The sequence below is a fragment of the Callithrix jacchus genome, chromosome 7 (assembly GCF_049354715.1).
Source record: "Callithrix jacchus isolate 240 chromosome 7, calJac240_pri, whole genome shotgun sequence".
Taxonomy (NCBI): domain Eukaryota; kingdom Metazoa; phylum Chordata; class Mammalia; order Primates; family Cebidae; genus Callithrix; species Callithrix jacchus.
The window spans coordinates 150,881,745-150,904,989 of NC_133508.1; the positions used below are offsets into that span (position 1 = coordinate 150,881,745).

Consider the following 23,245-nt stretch of genomic DNA (forward strand, 5'->3'; position numbering starts at 1 on the left):
CATTACAAGGAAAATAATTAACCAATTATTAAAAACAAGCTGGGAATATTTGAATACTGACTGGATATTTGGCGATGTTCCTTTTTAAAGATGGGATAATGGCATTGTGGTTATGATTTTCTCAAGAGTCATCTTTCAGATCTATACTGAAATAAAACAAATGAAATCATTTGTAGAATTTACGTCACAGTAATCCTGTAGGGTCTGGGGAAAGTATGTAGGGGAAGAGATAAATCATGTCTCTTAACTGTTTGCGTTTTGAAATTTTCCATACTAAACTGTTCAAAAGGGAAAAAAGAAAAACACCATTCTCAGGGTCACCAACAAAAACTGAAAACAAGAACAGTCTGAATTTTGTCTCCAAGCCTTACAAACTGAGCAGCTCTGGTCTCCTCACACAACTTCTTGGTGTCCCTATTGGTTAAATGGTGACAAACACCACCTGATAAATTCATATTTGTTCAAGCCAAAAGCCTGGGTTATAGCCTTAACTTCTTTGACTTTGCTAGTCTCCCACATCTAGACTCCACCAAATCCTGTCTTTTCCATCACTGTGGTCTCATACCATTCCAACAGCCTCCTTTTTTGAGACGGAGTTTCGCTCTTGTTACCCAGGCTGGAGTGCAATGGCGCGATCTCGGCTCACGGCAACCTCCGCCTCCTGGGTTCAGGCAATTCTCCTGCCTCAGCCTCCTGAGTAGCTGGGATTACAGGCACGCGCCACCATGCCCAGCTAATTTTTCGTATTTTTTTTAGTAGAGACGGGGTTTCACCATGTTGACCAGGATGGTCTCGATCTCTTGACCTCGTTATCCACCCGCCTCAGCTTCCCAAAGTGCTGGGATTACAGGCGTGAGCCACCGCGCCCGGCCCCAACAGCCTCCTTTCAGCCTGTTCTCCACATTTGCATCCAGAATGGTGTTACTACAATGCAAAATCCAATCAGGTTATTCTCAGCCCCACTGAAAATCCTATTTTTTTTTTAATAGAGTCTCACTTTTTTACCCTCCTTGATTCCTTAAAATGGCTTACAAGGCCCTCCATTTTCTCATACTCTATCTCTTCAATTTCCATCTCTCCATTCTCTGAAGTACAGTGGTGCCATCTCAGCCCACTCCAGCCTCCACCCCTCCTCCCCCCCGGATTCCTGTGGTTCTCCTCCTCAGCCTCCCAAGTAGCTGGGATTACAGATGCATGCCATCACGCCCAGCTAATTTTTTTGTATTTTTAGTAGAGACAGGGATTCATCACGTTAGCCAGGCTGGTCTCGAACTCCTAACCTCAAGTGATCCACCTGCCTCAGCCTCCCCAAAGTGCTGCCGTCACAGGCATGAGCCATTGCGCCCAGCCTGAAAAATGCTTAAACTGCTTTCAATCTGCTTCAAGATAAGAGTGCTCCTTTAAATTTTTTTACCTTTCTTGATTCCTTAAAATGGCTTACAAGGCCCTCCATTTTCTCCTACTGTCTAGCTCTTCACCTTTCATCTCTTCCCATTCTCTTTGACTCCTTTATGTTTTTTTAGCTTTGGTAAAATTCTTTCAGCTCTTTTATTATAGCCTGTACTCTGGGTATAGCTTCAGTGTTCATGCCTGGAATGTTCTTTCCACCCATCATCACTGCCTTGCCTGGCTAGCTCCTTCATCCTTCAAGTCCCAAGTTAAACAGTATTTCCTCAGAAAGATCTTCCCAGATTGCTTCTATGCTAAGTTGGGTGTCTTCTCACACCTACACAATACAGTATCTGTTCCTACAGGATCTGTACTTACCCTATCATAACAGTCGCTACTTGTTTGTAAAGAGTATTTGCTGTGGCAATTATAAATTTATTTGTTTTCCAGCTAGAGTATAATTCTAGGAGGGCAAGTGGTAAAATGTGTTCATTACTGAATCCTAAGTCTCTCATAGGTCCTCATAGTCACAAACTGCTGAATATATAAAATTCACAACAATCTGGACTGTTTTCCTCATACCCAAGTTCTATCTTCCTAGTCCTCAACTGCAACAAAAACAAGACAAACTCACACCTGTAATCCCAGCATTTTGGGAGGCTGAGGCGGATGGATCGTGAGGTCAGGAGTTCAAGACCAACCTGGCCAAGATGGTGAAACCCCATCTCTACTAAAAATACAAAAATTAGCCAGGCATGGTGGCTGGTGCCTGTAATCCCAGCTACGGGGGAGGCTGAGGCGGAGAACTGCTTGAACCCGGGAGGAGGAGGCTGCACTCCAGTCTGGGCAACGGAGCGAGACTCCATCTCAAAGCAACGGAGCGAGACTCCATCTCAAAAACAAACAAACAAACAAAAAACAAGACAGCCAAGTAGGCATTTACAGAGATCTTAATCTTGCATAGGAGTGAGCATTGTAAAGTGAACTGAAAACATGATGGGAATGTAGAACATAAGAAGCTGGGAAATCTATTTTCAGACTGAGATATTTTGTATCCAAATTTACAATCTTAAAGAAAACTCGAGTGTCAATCTAACAATCTATTTTTTTCTCAACCTAACAATCTAATAAAAATGAGTCCAATGACACACATAGTTCCCACCAAACCATTAACAAATTTTCAGACCTAAGATGTTAGATCACTTAACCCCTCCAGCCTCAGTTTCCTTCTGTGTAAAACAAAGGATTCTGACCAGCTGGTCATTAGGATCCTTTGCAGAGCTAATATATGCCCATATTAAGTGGCCAAAAGATGTAAACTTCGGAAACACTAATCAGTCACTTTCTTCCTATAGTGATATTTTTTTCCTCTTTAATCTGTTTTAAGGACATTACAGCCTATCCCATTACGCTTACAACTAAACCTTTAAATCTATTCAGCTATAAAAATCTCACAAAATGCTCCTCAGATCATTCCCTGGCATATTTAGCAAGAGTAACCGCAATCTGATGAAACAGCATCTACCTAAACCCAAAATGAATTACTGGAATACATTCAATTTCTGTATAAATACAAAATCTTACTACGTGTTTTAAGTGTTAGATATCTTGAATCTTGGTCGTTTCTATGGCAATCTGAAGACAAAATTGTACCCCAGAGTGTAAGACTTGAATTTACGGGTACTATTTAACATCTAACTAAAAAACTGAAGACACGCAGTCTTTGCACCACCTCACTGGGATGGTGGTTAAGATAAAAATTGTAGAAACCAGAGTAATTTTTTGAAAAAAAAAAAAAAAATTCAAAACAAGTTATAGTAAGTTATGGTAAATAAAGTAGCTCGTAAACATTTTACTGTTATCAGTAGCAGCACAGTCTCTAATCAGCCACTGGAAACCCAAGGAAAGACTAAAGCAGTAACAAGTTTGTCTCCCGTTTAGATTAATTACAAACTAGTTTTGGCAACTGCTTGTTGCATCAAATATGTCACAACAAAGTAATAAAATGTTAAAACGCACGCTGGAAAAAAAAAAAAAAAAAAAAAGGGACGTACTCGGAACAAAAAGCTTGCATCAGAGCAAGAGTAACGCTACCCTGCAGATCTCTCCCAATAAGGCCGCCGTGAGCCCGCAGCCACAGGTTGAGTGACAAAGAGCCGCCGTCAGCACCACTCTCGGGAGTCTGAGGGCTGCCCGGTCCCCTCCGCAGCGTCTACTCGAACCCTACAGTCAAGCCTTGGCCGTAGGGGATGCGGCTCTCTCTATCGCTCTCGCAAGTCACCAGGTGGGGCAGGGATCGGCGGGGCCGAGAAGGTCGGGGCAGATAACGCTACGAATCAAAAATAACTCCTGCCCCGAGTCCCTTCCCTTGGAGCAGAAGCGGCCAGGGGAGTCTGGAGGTAGCACGGGAAGCAGCCTCACGTTATCCCTTTTCCAAATCAAAGCTTCTCTCAAGGAGCCTACTGAAGACTCTGCAGAGGTGAGGGGACTTCCCCAAGGTCACCAGGCACCACGAGCCAACTCCTCCGCCAGGTCAGGGGCCGGCATCTCACCAGCGGAGCCGCTGAGACAGGCGCTGTCCTCAGCGCCTCAAGGTCTCCTTCGCCAGCACTGCAGTCGAGGCCACGCGGCTGCCTGCGGCCACGATGCCCTCTGCTGGGCCGCCTCTCTCCCCGGACACAAAGTCTCCCAACCCCGGAGGTCCCCTCTGACCCCACCGGGGCAACGAGGGCATCGCGGGGTCCGCGCCGAGTGCCGCCGGCTGTTACCCAACTAACCGTTATATTCGCGGATCGCGGCGCCAAGCTTGTGCGTGACGTGGTGGCGCGGGCTGGAGTTCTACGGGGCCCAGGGTCTGGCTCCCCTCCTTCGCTCGCTGCCTCGTTCGCTAGTTCCAGCACCCAGGCGGCCCGGCAGTCACGTCGCCGCTCTCCACTTTGTCTGGCCCGGCCGGCGCGGCTGCCTTATAACCCGCCAGGGCCGGAGCATGCGCACAGAGGGCGGAGTCTTCTCTCTGGGCCGCCGCCCCCTCCCCGCCATACTGACGTCCGAACCGCAGCTAGCGCCTCCACATGCTCTCGGCCGCGCCGGCGCCCCCTCCCCACCAAGTGAGCCAGTCCCAGTCGGACCCGCGCGCCGCGCCCCTGCAGAGAGGCGCGGAGCCACCACGCCTTGCCAGACTCGTCCCTTGGTCCCTGTTTGACGAGCTCTAGGCAAGCTGCCCTGGTTCGGGACACAAACGTTGGTCTCACCCCTCAGTTTCTGGCAGAGAAAAAGGAAGAGCCACCGAGAGGCCTGCCCCTGAGGGGTGGGGGACGATGCGCGCGCGGAGTAGCGGGAAGCCACTGGAGAGGGGGACTAGGGCAGCATTTGAATGGACGCGGGTGCCACTGGGACCCCAGAAGACGGCTGGGGGCCGGCGCTGTGGAGCCGGGCTTGGACTGGGATGTGTTTGGATTCCATTCCGGGCCTGACACCAGTTCAGTGACCTCGGGAAGTTCCCCATCCCTCCGGGACTGTTTCCTACCCCTGAAGTGGCGACAGTAACAGAACCGACCTCGTAGGCTCATCGGGAGGTCCTGATGGGAGACCCCATGCAACTTGCTCACCACAGAGCCAGGCCCGCGGCGGTTGGCCCCTGGTGGGTATTAAAGACGCGGCGGGAAAGAAGGGCAGGTAAGAGGGTGGGGAGACGGGCCCAGCGGGGAGGGGTGTGCACGTCGGCCACGTGGAGAAGCCAGAATGCAGGGGTCGGAGGCTTATGGGCGATGCCTGTGTGGATAGAATTGTAGCAGGCGGCGCTGGGGATGCGTCTCACCCGGATTATCCTCTGTAATCCTCGCAGCCCTGTGAAGTAAGCACTGCCGTGAGCATTTTGTAAATAAGGGACCCGAGGCCCAGAGAGGTGGAGTAACTTTCCAGACGGCCCAGCCAGTTAGCGGCCAGCATTTGAAGCCACCAGAGCCTGTTTTTATCGTAAGAGCCGCCGTGACTGGATAACCAACGTGTGTGTGTTGAAGTGATCAAATAACCATGGAGTGTCTCTGATGTTCAGGACTTTTGAGAAATACCGAAAAAGTATGAGGCAAGGCCCCTGCCTGCAAAGAGCTTGCCCGTTTTGGGGTGGGGGGGAGACTGAGTCAGGCACAAATTAAGGAACATCTGTTGAGCACTTGCTGCTTGTCAGGACCCTGCCCTTCCCCTCAGTCTTCCTCCTTTACCCTCCCCCTCAATTCTCATAAAAACCCTGGGAGGTAGGCCTTAGTTTGCAAATGAAGAACCCGAGATTGAAGAAGAGTAGAGATTGGAGGATCAGGTCCTGAGAGGTCCCAGGTGCTTTCCAATAACAGTTCAGTATGTTAGAAGACAGTATGGCATTCATGGCCAAGTACTACTTGTGAGTAATACAGTAATTGCTTTTTACATTTGATAAACACAGAGAAAAGAAGTCACTGGGGCAGCCAGGACTTCTAAGAGCAGTGCCAGGGTGGCAGCAGCAGTCAGGTAGATGGTAAGGAGAATTAAGTTAGAGAGACTGGAGAGTCTGGTTGAGATGTAAACTTACAAGGGCCTGTTCTATGGTATGTAGTGAGAAGTGGTTAAATAAGGAGCCGCAAAAGAAGACTTACAGAGCCCCATAGTGTGGTGATTCACACTATAGACCTGGGAGCCGGATCTGTTCAGTTCCAAATTTGATTCTTGCACTTACCGGCTCTATGCCCTCAGGCAAGTCATTTTACGGTTCCAAGCCTCTCCACTCTGTAAAACAAGGGTAATATCTACCTCAGGGTTATTATGATAATAAAATTAGCATTTATTTCAGCCCAGCACAGTGGCTCAAGCCTCTAATTTCGGCACTTTGGGAGGCTGAGGCAGGTGAATCACTTGAGGCCAGGAGTTGGAGACCAGCCCGGACATGGTAAAGCCCTGCCAATACTATAAATATAAGAATTAGCAAGGCATAATGGCACACGTTTGTAGCCCTAGCCACTCGGGAGGCTGAGACAGGTGAATTGCCTGAACGTGTGAGGCAGAGGTTGCAGTGAGTTGAGATCTCACCACTGCATTCCAGCCTGGGCAACAGAGCAAGACTCCATCTCAGAAAAAAAAAAAAGGATTGATTTCAGTGTCTAGCATATATAAAACACTACATGAAACCTAACTCTAAAGATTAACCCTAGAGGCCCTTTCCTTGAATAGACCCTGAGAAGGGCCTTAACAGTATGTTCACAGGATCATACTTTGTGTTGTATTGTAGTTTTGTACTCCTATCCTTGAAGATAGTCATTAAAATTATAGGTACCTCAGGCGATACAAAACCTGGGTCTGCCTTAATAGAAATTTCAGTGTTGTGAAAAGAAAACTTCAGAAGCAGGAGACCTGGTCCCGGTTGGGTGCGGTGGCTCATACCTGTAATTCCAGCACTCTTGGAGGCCAAGGAGGGTGGATCACTGAGGTCAGGAGTTCAAGACCAGCTTAGCCAGCATGGCCAAATCCCGTCTCTACTAAAAAATGCAAAATTTAGCAGGGCATGGGGGCATGCTCCTGTTATCCCAGCTACTTGGGAGGCTGAAGCTAGAGAATCTCTTGAACCCAGAAGGTGGAGATTGCAGTGAGCCAAGATCGCACCACTGCACTCCAGCCTGGGTGACAGAGTGAGACTCCGTCTTACAAAAAAAAGAAGACGAAGAAGACCTATCCCATAACTGCTATCTGTGTTAATCTGGGCAATTAATTCACTGAACTTTCCTGGGCTTTAGTTGCCTCAGTAAATTAAAAATAATACTTACCAGTTTGAACTGTTGTGCTAATCAAATGACAAAGTATCTGCAGAAGTAATAGGTAAAACTTGGAAAGTATTCTGTATTTATAATTAATGTCATAATTTGTCTAAAGTACATAAAAGGGAAAAACCAAAAGCAACTTCAAGGCTCTTACCTGGAAACATAGAAACAGGGTGGTGGGTGAGCTGGTGAAAATAATAGAAACAGGGTGGTGGGTGAGCTGGTGAAAATAATAATACAATTCTTGCTCTTCCGCCAGATTTTCTTCCTGATTTGAGGCATGCGATTTTGAAGAAATGAACTAGGAAGCATAGGATGAGAAATCAGAGTGGAGACGAAATTGGAGATGATCTAAGGCACCCCTGACTTTTTACAGAAATGGAAATTAAGGCCCAGGGATGCTAAAAGACTTTTCTGAGGCCACCTATCTAATGATTGGCATGATCAGAAACTCCGGGTTCTTTAAGTATAAAGAACACGTACAATCTTCAAGATAAAAGTATTTTGTCATGGCAGTCTTTCAGAATCATTACATCAGAACCAGAGAAGGCCTGGTGCTCTCTACTGGCTTTTAGCTTTATCACAAAATTCTTAGGGTTCACCTTTCTGTTTTAAAGGTTGATAGACTGGATGATGCTATGGTAATCTGCCTCAGGAGAATGCCGGACAGTAGCTAAGTGAGCAAAACTTGGGAAGATTTCAAGGTAAGAGTTGTAACTTTGGAAATTAGTGATGAAATAAGAAATGCAAATGCAAACTTTGAAAATTATGATATAGGTACTCTTCAAGCTGAGTAAGTTGTTCTATTGCTTTATCTGAAAAAAGAAAAATAAAATTACACTGTGTTCTCTGGAACTCACCTACTTAACTTACATTCCCTTAGTTATTCCGTCATTTCTGTGATGTAGTAAATAGGAAGGTGCTATTTTGCCCATTTCAGTAATAATAAATACAGGAAATGATTCTTTTTTTATTTTACGCATTGTAATTGTACACATTTCTGGGTTACAGTTTGGTGTTTTCATAATACAAATGTTGTATACTGATCAAATCAGCGTCCTTAGCATCTCTCTCACCTCATGTTATTTTGTAATATATCATGCCTTATTATTAAGGGCAACCCTACTGTTCAGTAAAACACCAGAACTTGGCTGAGTTCGATAACTCATTCCTGTAATCCCAGCACTTTGGGAGGCCGAGGCGGGTGGGTCACCTGAGGTCAGGAGTTCCAGACCAGCCTGGCCAACATGGTGAAACCCCGTCTCTACTAAAAATACAAAAATTAAGGGCCGGGCGCGGTGGCTCACACCTGTAATCCCAGCACTTTGGGAGGCCGAGGCGGGTGGATCACGAGGTCAAGAGATCGAGACCATCCTGATCAACATGGTGAAACCCCATCTGAACTCAAAATACAAAAAATTAGCTGGGCATGGTGGCATGTGCCTGTAATCCCAGCTACTCGGGAGGCTGAGGCAGGAGAATTGCCTGAACCCAGGAGGCGGAGGTTGCAGTGAGCCGATATCGCGCCATTGCACTCCAGCCTGGGTAACAAGAGCGAAACTCCATCTCAAAAAAAAATAATAATAATACAAAAATTAGCCGGGCGTGGTAGCACGCACCTGTAGTCCCAGCTACTTGGAAGGCTGAGGCAGGAGAATTGCTTCAACTCTGGAGGCGAAAGTTGCAGTGAGCTGGGATTGTGTCACTGCACTCCAGCCTGGGTGACAGGAAGACTCTGTCCCCCAAAACAAAACAAAACAAAAAAGGCCAGATGTGGTGGCTCATGCCTATAATTCTAGCACTTTGGGAGGCCGAGGCAGGTGGATTACCTGAGATCAGGAGTTCAAGACCAGCCTGGCCAACATGGTGAAACCCCATCTCTACTAAAAATAGAAAAATTAGCCAGAAGTGATGGTGGGTGCCTGTAATCCCAGCTACTTGGGAGGCTGAGGCAGGAGAATCGCTTGAACATGAGAGGCGGAGGTTGCAGTGAGCCAGATTGCGCCATTTCACTCCAGCCTGGTCAAGAAGAGCGAAACTTCATCTCAAAAAAAAAAGTCTTGCCCAACCCAGTGTTGTAAAGCATTTCCCCTGTGTTTTCTTTTAGTAATTTCTTAGTTTCAAGTTTTATATTGAAGTCTTTAATCCATTTTGAATTGATTTGTGTATATAGTGGAGACAGGATCTAGTCTTAGTCTTCTGCACATGACTTTCCATTTTTCCCAGAGTATGTTCTTGGCACTTCTGTTGAAAAACAGTTGGCCATAGATGCATGAATTTTTCTCTGGGTTCTATTGTGTTTCATTGGTCTCTGTGTTTGTGTTTATGCCAATACCATGCTGTTTTGGTTAGTATAAACTTGTAGTATATTTTGCAATCAAGTACTATGGTGCCTCATCTTTGTTATTTTTGCTAAGGATTGGTTTGCCTTTAAGAGTCTTTTGTGGCTCCATATGAATTTAATGATTGTCTTTATTTCTGTGAAATATATCATTGGTATTTGATAGAGATCGTATTTTGTTTGTAGATTACTTTGGGTAGTATGGCTGTTTTAACAATATTAGTTCTCTCATGCACATGAGATGTCTTTTCATTCATTTGTGTCTTCTTCAATTTCTTTCATCAAGGTTTTATAGTTTTCAATTTAGAGATCTTTCACCTCTGTTTATTCCTAGGTATCTTATTTTTTTGGTAGCTATTGTAAATAGAATTATCTTCCTGATTTCTTTTAGAAATGACAACATTTCTTTTAAAATGACAATATTTTGTCATTAAGAACACTGCCCCCACTCATAGTATATAATAGTTTAATAGGGAATATGGAAAATGTGATTTGCTTTTGAACCATGTATGAAGAAAGGGTTTGCTAAGCAAATACCTAGAGTAAAGGAGATAATGCCAATCCTAAAAACATTCTTTCTTTCAAGTTGAGAGCCCTCTCATTCAGAACATCGCCATCTAATTTCATGTTATATGTCAAGTGTAGTCCTCTGCTTTCGAAGGTCTGCCTCTGGATCTAGGATGAATTTTGCCACCTTTAAAGAAAGACTAATTCAGTGTTGGTGAGATGCACTCTAAGCGTCTGCCTGACCTCTCTCCATTTTCCTTCAGCTCTCCTTGCTCTGTTTTGACCCATCACTTATCTTACCAGCCTGTATCAGTTACGCATCCTAATCAGTTACTTCTCTGGCACTCTACTGGCATGAGATGACTTGGTCAAAACAGTTTGCTATAAAACAAAATGCTTGCAATAAAAATTTCTTCAACATGACAACTAAGTCAAAAATTATTCTTTCCAATTGCTTGGTTTTTATATGTTTAGTCATTCTGGTGGCCAGAGATTTGCTTAACTGCCTCTTTGGGTCTTTGAGAATTTTTTTTGTGCACACACACACACACACATACACGTGCGTTTCTTAAGGAATCCTTGTACATAGTGTTTACTACCTTTTTTTTTCCTCTTGGAGACAGAGTCTCACTATGCTGTCCAGGCTGGAGTACAATGGTGCAATCTCCACTCATTGCAACCTCCACCTCCCAGGTTCAAGCAATTCTCCTGCCTCAGCCTCCTAAGTAGCTGGGATTACAGGCATGCACCATCACACCTGGCTAATTTTTGTATTTTTAGCAGATACGGGGTTTGACCATGTTGGCCAGGCTGGTCTTGAACTCCTGACCTTGTGATCCACCCACCTCAGCCTCCCAAAGTGCTGGGATTACAGGCATGAGCCACTGTGCCCGGCTGCTGTTTACTACTTTTTAAATATTTGCAATGGCTTCATAATATGAAACATGTACATTTTTTTCTTTATCATGTGAAAGTTTATTTAGATTAAAAAGCACAAAAGTTGGAAACATACCTAAAAAATTATGATAAACTGACAGTACTGCTTTAAAACTTTAAAGATGGCAAAACAATTTATATGGAAAACAAGCAGCTGAGAATATTTCTTTTTGACCTGCTTATCTACAAATTTAATTTGTTTTCAACTGGATTGCCTGAGGCTCAATCTGTGTCAGTCTAATTCTGACTGTGGTCTGATATGGCTTGACTCCTGCTCCTTTTCTTTAGCAGCAAAGTGGGGTAGTTTTGACCCATGCTCTTTGTAACCCACATCATCACTGTTTAGGATTTTCTCTAGGAAGCATTTTTCCTAGAGATAGTCCTACCTATTTGCCAAACCCGTTTTCTTCCTTGACCCCTAGCTACTAAAAGTCCTAACCCTGAGTACTTTCCCCATGTCTCTCCTTTCCTCTCTCCCTTCCCTCCTTTCTTCTATCTCTAGTAAATTATTTTAGACAAATGGGATAGGGAGTTCAATAATAACAATAATAAATTATTAAGAGCCAAGATTTATGGAATAGTTACCATATGCCAGGCACTGCTCTAAGCACTTTCTATGTATTAACACTCATTAACTCCTCAAAAAAATGCTATAAACCAGGAACTGTTAAAATCTCCATTTTACAGACATATACAGATACAGAGGTTAAGTAACTTGCCCAGGGTCACATAATCAGTATCATCTAGAGTAGTCAGAAAGTAGCCATCATGGTTGGGTGCAGTGGCTCACGCCTGTAATCCCAGTACTTTGGGAGGCCAAGGCAGGCCAATCACTGTTCGAGACCAGCCTGGCCAACATACTGAAACCCTGTCTCTACTAAAAATACACAAATTAGCCGGGTGTGTGGTAGGCACCTGTAGTCCTAGATACTTGAGAGGCAGGAGAATCCCTTGAACCCAGGAGGTGGAGGTTGCAGTGAGCTGAGACTGTACCATTGCACTCCAGCCTGGGCAACAGCGTAAGACTCTGTCTCAAAAAAAAAAAAAAAAAGTAGTCATCATTTAGTTTGCACCAACAATACACAAGTAGAAATTGTCATTGATAACTGTGAATACCATAGAAGACTAATCCATGGAATTTAAGGCCATCTTGACTTAGAAAAACCCTGTTCTGGGTTTCTTTTATGTTGGTAGAGCTAAACATTATGAAAGCATGTGCCATGAAAGCTGACTTTGAGACCAGACATACACCACAGAGAACTACACCCTGCTTATCTGAATTTGTGGTAGTTATCAGTCTCCAGTCAGCTAAGTTGGGGTCAAAGATGATGGGACATGCTTCTGCTAACAGCCTAATTTTTTTTTTTTTTTTTTTTTTTTTTTTGAGATAGATTTTCACTCTTATGCCCAGGCGGGAGTGAAGTGGTGCAATCCCAGATCACTGCAACCTCTGCCCCCCAGGTTCGAGTGATTGTCCTGCGTCAGGCTCCTGAGTAGCTGGGATTACAGGTATGTACCACCATGCCTGGCTAATTTTTGTATTTTTAGTAGAGGTAGGGTTTCACCATGTTGGCCAGGCTGGTCTCAAACTCCTGACTTCAGGTAAGCCACCACACCAGCCAACAAACAGCTTAATTTTAAGGTTACCTATTTCTAGGAAGTTCTGGGTGTCCTGGTGCCCATATTCCATGCTGTAAGATCATTCACTGTGAGAATCTAAACTTTATAGCCCTCACCCAAAGCAGCCACAGATAGTTGGAATTACTGGACAGCTGCATGTCAAGCCTACTGTGACTCCGCAGAGGGGTTCATGCAGTGAAGGAGGCCTCTTACATCACAGTGACTGGCTTTATGTATCCATCTGCCTGGGGAGCCAGACCTGAGTTCTACCTGGACCTTCATACTGCTGTATTGGTGAGCAAGATGAGGCTTAAATAAAGCATAAAACTCAATTTGTGGGGATCTCTGAGAACCCCAAATCTGCCATGAAACCCTGCTCCACACAGTACCTGTGACACCTGTGCTGAGGTGAGGTCCAGTAGCTACCAAACCTACTTTTGAGCTGCATATTAGAGTGAAGCCTTCCTCCCTACCCTCCCTCTGTCTTACCTTTTGCACAAGTCATGGGCTCAGATATTATGCCTATTATTGTACTCTGATACAATTATTTTTTTTTTGCAGTCATGGAATAAGGCCATACCCTGTGGGTAAGGTATAAAGGTTTTCCTCTATATGGTAGATGTTCTCTTTATCAGTCATTCAAAGAAAAAGAGAATCCTCACCCAGAAAAACTTGGAACATAGAACAGATGGAAGGTGGCACTTCTGGATATGCCTTTTATATCTGCCTACTCCTGGAGAACAAAAAAAATGAAAGTAAACACTCATACTTTGTAAGTCTCTTCCCTGAATTTCAGCCAGTCACGTTTAATCTAAATCAAGGATTCAAACTGAGAAGCCTTTAAGGACTAGGAAAAAGTTAATTAGCCCAGTATAAGTCAGTAATAAGTGGTAAGTGGCATGGGGGAAAGGAGTCCCATACCCTTCTAGGCATCCAAATTCAAGCATCTACAATGTACTGCATAAAGCACTACTCTCACTAATAATAGCCCAAACTTGCTGGACATTACTACGTAATACATTATTTATTAATTCAGAAGAAAAACAGAATTCTTATTTATTTATTTTTTGAGACTGAGTTTTGCTCTTGTTACCCAGGCTGGAGTGCAATGGCGCGATCTCGGCTCACCGCAACCTCCGCCTCCTGGGTTCAGGCAGTTCTCCTGCCTCAGCCTCCCGAGTAGCTGGGATTACAGGCACACGCCACCATGCCCAGCTAATTTTTTGTATTTTTAGTAGAGACGGGGTTTCACCATGTTGACCAGGTTGGTCTCAACCTCTTGGCCTCGTGATCCACCCGCCTCGGCCTCCCAAAGTGCTGGGATTACAGGCGTGAGCCACTGCGCCCGGTCGAAAAATAGAATTCTTAAAACTCCTAACTTTTGGCTGAGCGCGGTCACTCACGCCTGTAATCCTAGCCCTTTGGAGGTCAAGGCATGCAGATTACAAGGTCAGGAGTTCAAGAATAGCCTGGCCAATATGGTGAAACCCTGTCCCTACTAAAAATACAAAAATTAGCCTGGTGCCTTTAGTCCAAGCTATTTGGGAGGCTGAGGCAGGAGAATCGCTTGAACCCAGAAGGTGGAGATGACAGTGAGCCAAGATCGTGCCACTGCACTCCAGCCTAGGTGACAGAGCAAGACTTTGTCTAAAAAAAAATTCTCCTAACTTTATCTTTAATTATTATAAAAGAGGAACCAACAACAACAAAAAATTATGTGGGAGTTAGACAAAAAGGACCAGGGAAGCAGATGTGGGGTAGGGCAAACAAAACATGGCAGCCAGCAGACCCATCTGTTTCAGCATAGTCTCTGTTACAGTATTTAAGAAATAGGTAGAGCCAGGCACGGTGGCTCATGCCAGTAAGCCCAGCACTTTTGGAGGCAGAGGCGGGCAGATCATTTGAGATCAGGAGTTCGAGACCAGCCTGGCCAACAAAGTAAAACTCCATCTCTACTAAAAAAAAAAATACAAAAAGTAGTTGGACATGGTGGCAGGCACCTATAATCCCAGCTACTGGGGAGGATGAGGCAAGAGAATCACTTGAACACCTGAGGTGGAGGTTGCAGTGAGCCAAGGTCGTGCCATTGCAGTCCAGCCTGGACGGCAGAGTAAGACTCCATCTCAAAAAAAAAAAAAGAAATAGATAAAAAGCAGAATGCTTCCTTCCTCGTGCCAAGGGTGATTTATGAAAGACCTCAAGGAAAAGTTGAATATCAGAATCAGGGTCATTTTAGCAGTCCCCTCCCTGTACGGAAATACTCCTTTCATTGTTACCTTTGGCAGATGAAGATTTGAGTTTAAGAGACCTAGTGGATTTACGTATAACTGCATTTTCACCTATCTAAAACCCATGGTTCCATTTTTGTCACCATGGCCACAGTGACTGAAATGGCTCACTTCATCCTTTGCACTAAACAGCCTTCAGCTCCACCCTGTACAGCTAAATGGACAAGTTCTTTTTTTTTTCTAGTGTCTTAAATTAATGGCCTTAGTCTGAGGCCTTTAATTTTATAACTGCTTTGGGAGAATCCTTTTTAAAGTCTTAGAGATGTACATATACCTCTTACTGTTTACCACCTCTACTAGCAAGAAAGAATCTGAAATCTTGTCATAGAGGAATACTCTTCGTTGTATGCCACCTAGCAGGACAGCTGGTCTACTCAGTTACCCCCATACCAAAAGTCCTGTAATTCAACAAGCTCAGAATACACCATTCTGCTTGCAGCCATTGTCTTCACCACTACCCCATTTCCCCCTGTACACACAGCTCATTACCTTCTCTCATGTACACTTGCTATAGTCATAACAGGAATTAGAATCTGGAGATGTTACATGCCAGACAAGAGGCCAACAAGAAGCACAAAACCATACAAGGCAAATGGGTAACATATCAGTGTGGCCATCCAAGCAGAGGATTAGGCATGGCCTTCATCTTATGTTCCCATTAGGCTCAGAAGGGCTAGATAATGGAGTTTTGCTCCTCCTGTTTTCGGTTCAAAGATTAGTCAATCTGGGAGCCTTCTAACTCTATCATATGTATTTCATTTGTTTCACTAGTTACTCATTTGATCAATCCAGGGAAGATCATATTATGAATGAAACACAGCCCAATAATGCTTTAATCATAACATGGGAGTGCATAATTCAGGCTACAGTGGCTCTACCAAGACCATTTAACAGAATCCAGTGGAATGAAGGAAGTGTAGACTATAGGAGTTAGTGGAGGAAATCTCAGTCACTGGAACCATGCTTCTAAACAAAGGCCTTCACCAAGAAACTAGGGTAATCTCATTCCATCTGCCAGAACGTAAAGGGGTATCACTAAATTATGCTTAGTCAAAATTGGGTAATTTGTAGCTTATAAATACTATAAAACTGAGATTTAAATCTAGGTCTACTTAATTCCTAGCTTCTGTTCTTAAGTGCTGGATTATTTTCATTCATTTATTTTGTTGAAAATCTTGAGGTCACAAGGAAGGATAGGGATGAAGAGAATAATGAGGCAGGAAAATGCAGAGCTGTTTCATAGTCCCAACCCTGAACCTTTGTACATGCTGTTTTTTTACAAAAAGTACTCTTGGCCATGTGTGGTCGCTCACGCCTGTAATTCCAGAACTTTGGGAGGCCAAGGTGGGCGGATCACTTGAGGTCAGAAGTTTGAGATTAGCCTGGCCAACATGGTGAAACCCCATCTCTACTAAAAATACAAAAAATTTAACCAGCTGTGGTAGCATGCCTGTAGTCCCAGCTACTTGGGAGATTGAGGCAGGAGAATTGTTTCAACCAGGGAGGCAGAGGTTGCAGTGAAGCTGGATCGTGCACTCAAGCCTGAGTGACAAAGCAAGACTCCATCTCAAACACAATTAAAAAAAAAACAAAACACTTCTTAATTCCACTTGGTAAACTGTGTACAGAATTAAATGGAGATGGAAGAGAGTTAGGTAGATTAACAAGGGAGCAGTTTTAGTAATTCTATTATATGATTCAGATCTCTTCTTAATTAAGTTTTCCTGGTAATTAATGTAAACTAATAAGGTTTCATGATCATTATATTTACCAACCAGGTTCTTTCTTTATAATTATTGTTTACCTTCTAATAAATTGGCTTAGGAAGGCCACCTACAAATCCAAATTATATACAAAATGTTTCATTTCCTATTTCCTTCCCAGGGATGCCTAATTATTTTGGAAAAATCATTGACAGCCAGGACCTGTGGCTCATGGCTGTAATCTCAGCACTCCGGGAGGCCAAGGCGGGTGGATCACCTGAGGTCAGGAGTTCAATACTAGCCTGGCCAACATGGCAAAACCTGTCTCTACTAAAAATACAAAAATTAGCTGGGTGTTGCAGTGCACACCTGTAGTCCCAGCTACTCAGAAGGCTGAGGCGATCACCTGAGGTCAGGAGTTCGAGACCAGCCCCACCAACGTGGAGAAACCCCATCTCTACTAAAAGTACAAAATTAGCCTGTAATCCAGGCTGCTCAGGAACCTGAAGCAGGAGAATCACTTGAACCCAGGAGGCAGAGATTGCAGTGAGCCGAGATGGTACCACTGCGCACCAGCCTGGGTGACAGAGTGAGACTATGTCTCAGGAAAAAAAAAATCACTAGCTTATAAATTGAAATCTTTATCTTGCTCTACCTTCTCTGGAATACCTACATCTTTTGTGGTATTTTTTTAACACTACATATTCACAAGCTTTACCACTTCATGGAAAGGATTCCTCTAGTATATTGGTGGATCTCTTGAAGCATTAAGAACCTCAAAGAAAGAAAGAAAAAAAAAAAAAAACCAAAAAGGTAAGAAAATAAAAACCTTAAACAAAAATGGATGTCATCTTTGTACTTTAAAATTAAAGCATTTCAGCCAGGAGCAGTGGCTCATGCCTGTAGCCCCAGTACTTTGGGAGGCCAAGGCAGTATGATTTCTTGTGTCCTGGAGTTCAAGACTAGTCTGGCCAACATAGCAAGACCCCATTTCTACAAAAAAATCAATTAACTGGATGTGGTGGCATATACCTGTAATACCAGCTTTGGGAGGCTCAGATGGGAGGATTGCTTGAACTTAGGGGGTTGAGGCTGCAATGAGCTATGATCATGCCACTGAATTCCACCGTAGGTGACAGAGCAAGACCCTGTCTCAAAAACAAATTTTTTTATAAATAAAAATTTAGGCATTCCAAACTCCTAATATGTTTTCTACGGTTAATAATTCATGCTGGGCTGGGCGCGGTGGCTCAGGCCTGTAATCCCAGCACTTTGGGAGGCCGAGGCGGGTGGATCACGAGGTCAAGAGATCGAGACCATCCTGGTCAACATGGTGAAACCCCATCTCTACTTAAAATACAAAAAATTAGCTGGGCACGGTGGCATGTGCCTGTAATCCCAGCTACTCAGGAGGCTGAGGCAAGAGAATTGCCTGAACCCAGGAGGTGGAGGTTGCAGTGAGCTGAGATCGCGCCATTGCACTCCAGCCTGGGTAACAAGAGCGAAACTCCGCCTCAAAAAAAAAAAAATTCATGCTGGCTGAGACAGGCAGCTCACTTAAGGTCAGGAGTTCAAGACCAGCCTGGCCAACATGAAACCCCATCTCTACTAAAATATAAAAATTATCTGGGTGTGGTGGCGTGCGCCTATAATTTCAGCTCCTCAGGAGGCTGAGGCAGAGAATCTCTTGAACCCAGGAGGCAGAGGTTGCAGTGAGCCGAGATCTCGCCACTGCACTCCAGTCTGGGCAACAGAGCAAGACTCTCTCAAAAAAAAAAAAAAATGGAATTTACATTCCTTTAAGCTAAAAAATAAGAAAAAATAAATTAAAAAAAGAAAAGAATGCCTGCTGGGATGTGCTCAGTGATTCACAAGGCAGGAGATCTCTTGAGCCAAGGAGTTTGAGATCAACCTGGGCAAGGTGGCAAGACCCTGTCTCTACAAAAAATTTAAAAATTGGCAGGGCATGGTGGCATACTTCTGTAATCCTAGCTACTGGGGAGGCTGAAGCAAGAGAATCACTTGAGCCCAGGAGTTTGAGATTACACTGAGCTTTGATCACACCACTGCCCTCCAGCCTGAGGCAGAGCAAGACCTTATCTCAAGAAAACAAATCAACAAAGAATTCAGGGCTGGGCACAGTGACTCACACCGGTAATCCCAGAACATTGGAAGGCCAATGCAGGCCATCACTTGAGGTTATAAGTTCAAGACCGGCCTGTCCAACATGGTGAAACCCTGTCTCTACTAAAAATAGAAATAGCTGAGTGTGGTCTCAGGTGCCTATAATCCCAGGTACTCAGGAGGCTGAGGCAAGAAAATCACTTAAACCCACGAGGTGGAGGTTGCAGTGAGCCAAGATCATGCTACTGCACTCTAGCCTGGACTATAGGACAAGACTCCATCTGAAAAAAAAAAATCAGGTGGGAGGATCTCTTGAGTCCAGGGGTTCAAGACCAGCCTGGGCAATACAGCAAGGCCTTGTCTCTTAAAAGGAAAAAAAAAAAAAATGCAAAAGCCATAGAACCTTTTCCTAGGAGAGAATGCTAGGAGGAAAGAGGGAAATAGTATATGTTAAGGTAAATAAGAAAGGCCTAATGCTCCATGGATATATTTTTCTAGCTACATATTGGAGATAAGTTTAAATTTTGTGTTAGTTTTTGGGTATGACTACCTGACAACATGAAAAATTAACCTTTCTAAGACAATCTCTACTAGGAATTTGGACTTCTTTTTCAAGATTTTTGCCTACTCCCTTCAAAAAGATTGCAAAGCAATTTTAACTCATTAAAGAACATTTTCCACCTCTTGATAGTCCAGTACAAGTGTACTGCGGTTCTTTTTTATCTATCCTCCCTTTGTTTTTATACACTGGAAGGTATCCAGAAATAAAGGCATTCGGAAATGGAGCCACACATAGATGAAGGCAAAGGACATTCCTATGAAGGGTAGTCTGTAGGCAGCTGGTTATTTGTTTTTCTCTCGGCCTCTCTTGGCATTCTACCTTCATCTGGAAAAAAATTTTGCAAGAGTATACTTTATAGACCTGTCTCAAAGTACCTGACTTCCCTGGGCAATTTGATTCTCGCATTCAAAATATATGGGGAGTTTGGTTCAGTTAAATTTTTATGACACCAGAATTGTTGAAAAGCAATAAATTATTGTGTAATTGGTGTCTGTTTATTATGTTACGTATTAGTGATTTCTGTTTTTAACTTGTTTGGAAAGCCATAGACTATAAACTTTTCTCAATCTTCGATGCAGTGCTCCAGCCAAACTAGCAAAGGACATTGCCTCAAAGAAATGGAATATTTTTTCTGTCACAGTTTAACTTTCTTTTATTCTTCAAAATGTATCACTATAAATGTCTTACAAAAAGAGCTGTTTCTTCTCTTGGTATCATACGAATTGATTTGTATAGATGTATATGTATGGCTGTTAAATATTTGTTGGTACAAAGTGGCGAGTGTCAGTATCATAATGACGATAATAAATAGCAGCTAACTCTAGCACATACTCTGTGCCAGGCACTGTTGTAAGCATTTTACATGGAGTTGCTCAATCTAAAACCATTTTTATCTCTTATGTCTATATTTATCTGGCAAAACTCTTAAGAATCTATGCTGCAACAAATTCCACAACTTAGCCTTCACCTCCCCAACAAATATAACTAGAATTCCAGTGTTTTCTCTTTATCAGTGTGTCTCCAGAAAGCCGTCAACTTTTTAGAACCATGCTAGTCCCCAAGACTTGATCTGAATATTCAACAGGTAGCTACATTGCTTATTTTAGGACATAGAGCAGTAAACAAAAACCTAAGGGAACTTTGCAATTAGTATAAACCTTTGATGTCAGTTAGTTTCATTGAAGTATGACAGGCAATAAAAATGTTGACTTGAAGCCTACTCTACCTTTCACCATCTTTCAGAAAAATATTGATGAAAACTAGCTTCTCCAGCAAATATAGGCATATATAAAAATATACTTCTTTATCCTTTATGATGTAATAAAGACTACATCATAGTGGCTTAGTTCAACTTAGAAATCTAACAAAGTGACAATAGGTTTTCTTCCCAATGCAGACATATTTCTTTCTTTCTTTTTTTTTTGTAGTTTAAGTTCTGGGGTACATGTGCAGATCTTGCAGGATTGTTGCATAGGTACATACATGCCATGGTGGTTTGCCGTCTCCATCCCCTCATCACCTACATCAGGCATTTCTCCCAATGTTATTCCTCCCCACCCCCCACTGTCCCTCCCCTAGTCCTCCACCTCTTATATTTCTATTCTTAAAAAGGCATTTAGTCTCATACATTTATGAAATTTCACTATTCCAGAAGGCTTTACTAATCAAAATGTAGGTTTAAGACACTTATTCAGTCGTTTCACTTAATTTATCCATCTATTCATTTATTGATTCCATATTTATTGAATACCTACTATGTGCAGTGCAGTTACTCCAATCTTATCCAACATTGGAGTACTAATTAGTAAGATTTTTGTAATTCTATTTTTATATTATTCCTTTACATGGGACAAAATTCAAAAGGTACAATATACAATGAAAAGGAAATCTTGCATCCCAGTTCCCTAGCCATTCATCTCACCTCCTTAAATAAAAAACAAGAAAAAGAACAATTAAAAGAAAGTTAGCCTGGCATGGTGGCTCATGCCTATAATCCTAGCACTTTGGGAGGCTGAGGTGGGTGGATGACAAGGTCAGTAGTTTAAGACCCACCTGGCCAATGTTGTGAAACCTCATCTCTACTAATAATACAAAAATTAGCTGTGCATGGTGGTGTGTGCCTGTGCTCCCAGCTACTCAGGAGGCTGAGGCAGGAGAATAGCTTGAACCCAAGAGGTGGAGGTTGCAGTGAACTGAGATCCCACCATTGCACTGCAGCCTGGGCGACAGAGCAAGACTCTGCCTCAAAAAAAAAAAAAGCGAGTTTAATAAATACAGGTTTAGAAAAGAATAAGGTATCAGAAAAAGGTAAAAGGGCAATAAATTACCTGAAGACGTGCACTGTTATTTCACACATGGCTAGCACCTTACAAGTTGTTCTTTTGAATGGTCAGCTATCAACCATAACCCTATAACCTGCTTAGCTGGTAAGTCAGAGCCCAGCAAGGAGTTCATAGGTTTCCAGTTTTTCTGGATTAGTTTTGCTTCTACTAAAAAGTTCTAATGAAGGTAGCCACTTCCAAAGTATTTATCTTTTTTTTTTTTTTTTTTTTGAGACAGATTTTCTCCCTTGTTTCCCAGGCTGGAGTGCAATGGCACGATCTCAGCTCACTGCAACCTCCACCTCCTGGGTTCAAGGGATTCTCCTGCTTCAGGCTCCCAAGTAGCCTGGATTACAGGCATGTGCCACCATGCCCGACTAATTTTGTACTTTTAGTAGAGATGGGGTTTCTCCACTTTGGTGGTGCTGCTCTCGAACTCCTGACCTCAGGTGATCACCTGCCTCGGCCTCCCAGATGTTGGGATTACAGGCATGAGCCACAACGCTGGGCAGTATTTCCTTTTATTTGCCTAGCTAGTATACCAACGTTATCTGATGAGTCAAATTCTAAGGTTATACCAGTGAATGTAAATTTCTTTTCTTTCTTTTTTTTAAAAAAAATTTATGTTTTATTTTATTTTTAATTTTTTTTATTTTTTAAAGACGGGGTTTCAGCATGTTGGTCAGGCTGGTCTTGAACTCCCAACCTCAGGTGATCCGCCTGCCTTAGCCTCCAAAGTGCTTGGATTACAGGCATGAGCCACTACACCCGGCCCATAAATTTTTTTTTTTTCTTTTTCTGCCACCACAGTTTTGATATTTAAATCCTTTTATATTTATAATGTAATATATTTAAAAATGTTTTATATTTAAAAATGTAATATTGCCAGGTGCAGTGACTCACATCTGTAATTCCAGCACTTTGGGAGGCTGAGGCACCAGAATCGCTTCAACCCAGAAGGTGGAGGTTGCATTGAGCCCAGATTGTGCCACTGCATTCTAGCCTGGGCAACAGAGCGAGACTCTTGTCTCAAAAAAAAAAAAGGAATACTCACAACGTGCTAATGTTCTTCCAGTTTGTCCAATATTAACCTACCGATATTTAAGATTTGTTGATGTTTCAATTCGTAAAATTAACCAACTACTAATCTTTTATTAAAAATATTTTATTGTGAAATTATTGATGGAAAAGGAGTGCTGTAGTTTGGTTTTTTATCCTCCCAAACCTCATGTTGAAATTTGACCCTTAGTTAGAGGCAGGGCCTAATGGGAGGTGTTTAGGTCATATAAGGGTGGATCTCTCATGAATGTCTTGATGCTGTCTTCCTGGTATGAGTAGATTCTTTTTTGAGATGGAGTCTTGCTCTGTCACCCAGACTAGAGTGTAGTGGCGAGATCTCAGCTCACTGCAACTTCCACCTCCTGAGTTCAAGTGATTCTCCTGCCTCAGCCTCCTGAATACTGGGATTAAAGGCATGTGCCACCATGCCCGGCTAATTTTTGTATTTTTAGTAAAGACAGGATTTCACCATGTTGGCCAGGATGATCTCAATCTCTTGACCTCTTGATCCGCCTGCCTTGGCTTCTAAAGTACTGTGATTACAGGCGTGAGCCACCATGCCTGGCATTTGTTTGTTTTTTGAGATGGAATTTGCCTCTGTCACCCAGGCTG

At 43.2% G+C, this 23,245-nt stretch overlaps 4 protein-coding genes across 14 annotated transcripts in view; 2 read left to right on the forward strand and 2 right to left on the reverse strand.

Moving 5' to 3' along the window:
- Positions 1-4,327, reverse strand: part of SLC16A1 (solute carrier family 16 member 1) — a 37,734-nt gene extending 33,407 nt beyond the window's left edge. The window contains exon 1 of one of the 2 annotated variants that reach the window (XM_035252491.3): positions 4,167-4,327. The gene's annotated coding sequence lies outside the window, so the exon portion shown is untranslated. Of the gene's footprint in view, positions 1-3,941 lie in introns of both variants that reach the window. The other variant, XM_035252492.3, reaches the window with a different exon arrangement.
- A 92-nt stretch (positions 4,328-4,419) lies between these two features.
- Positions 4,420-23,245, forward strand: part of LRIG2 (leucine rich repeats and immunoglobulin like domains 2) — a 191,585-nt gene continuing 172,759 nt past the window's right edge. For 2 of the 6 annotated variants that reach the window (XM_078332772.1, XM_035252490.3), the window contains exons 1-2: positions 4,420-5,064; positions 7,790-7,876. The gene's annotated coding sequence lies outside the window, so the exon portion shown is untranslated. Of the gene's footprint in view, positions 5,065-5,741; positions 5,786-7,789; positions 7,877-12,347; positions 12,466-23,245 lie in introns of those variants that run through there. The other 4 variants (XM_078332774.1, XM_078332773.1, XM_078332775.1 and 1 more) reach the window with 3 other exon arrangements.
- Positions 4,420-23,245, forward strand: part of LOC118143092 (large ribosomal subunit protein eL37) — a 64,059-nt gene continuing 45,233 nt past the window's right edge. For 4 of the 5 annotated variants that reach the window (XM_078332779.1, XM_078332777.1, XM_035252495.3 and 1 more), the window contains exons 1-2: positions 4,420-5,064; positions 7,790-7,876. The gene's annotated coding sequence lies outside the window, so the exon portion shown is untranslated. Of the gene's footprint in view, positions 5,065-7,789; positions 7,877-12,347; positions 12,985-23,245 lie in introns of all 5 variants that reach the window. The other variant, XM_078332778.1, reaches the window with a different exon arrangement.
- LOC128928291 (zinc finger protein ENSP00000375192-like) lies at positions 7,860-8,718 on the reverse strand (the record flags this gene model as incomplete). The annotated part of the gene is made up of 2 exons (XM_078332780.1): positions 7,860-8,439; positions 8,577-8,718. Coding segments are annotated over 2 exons (312 nt in total), but the record flags the coding sequence as incomplete, so codon positions are not given.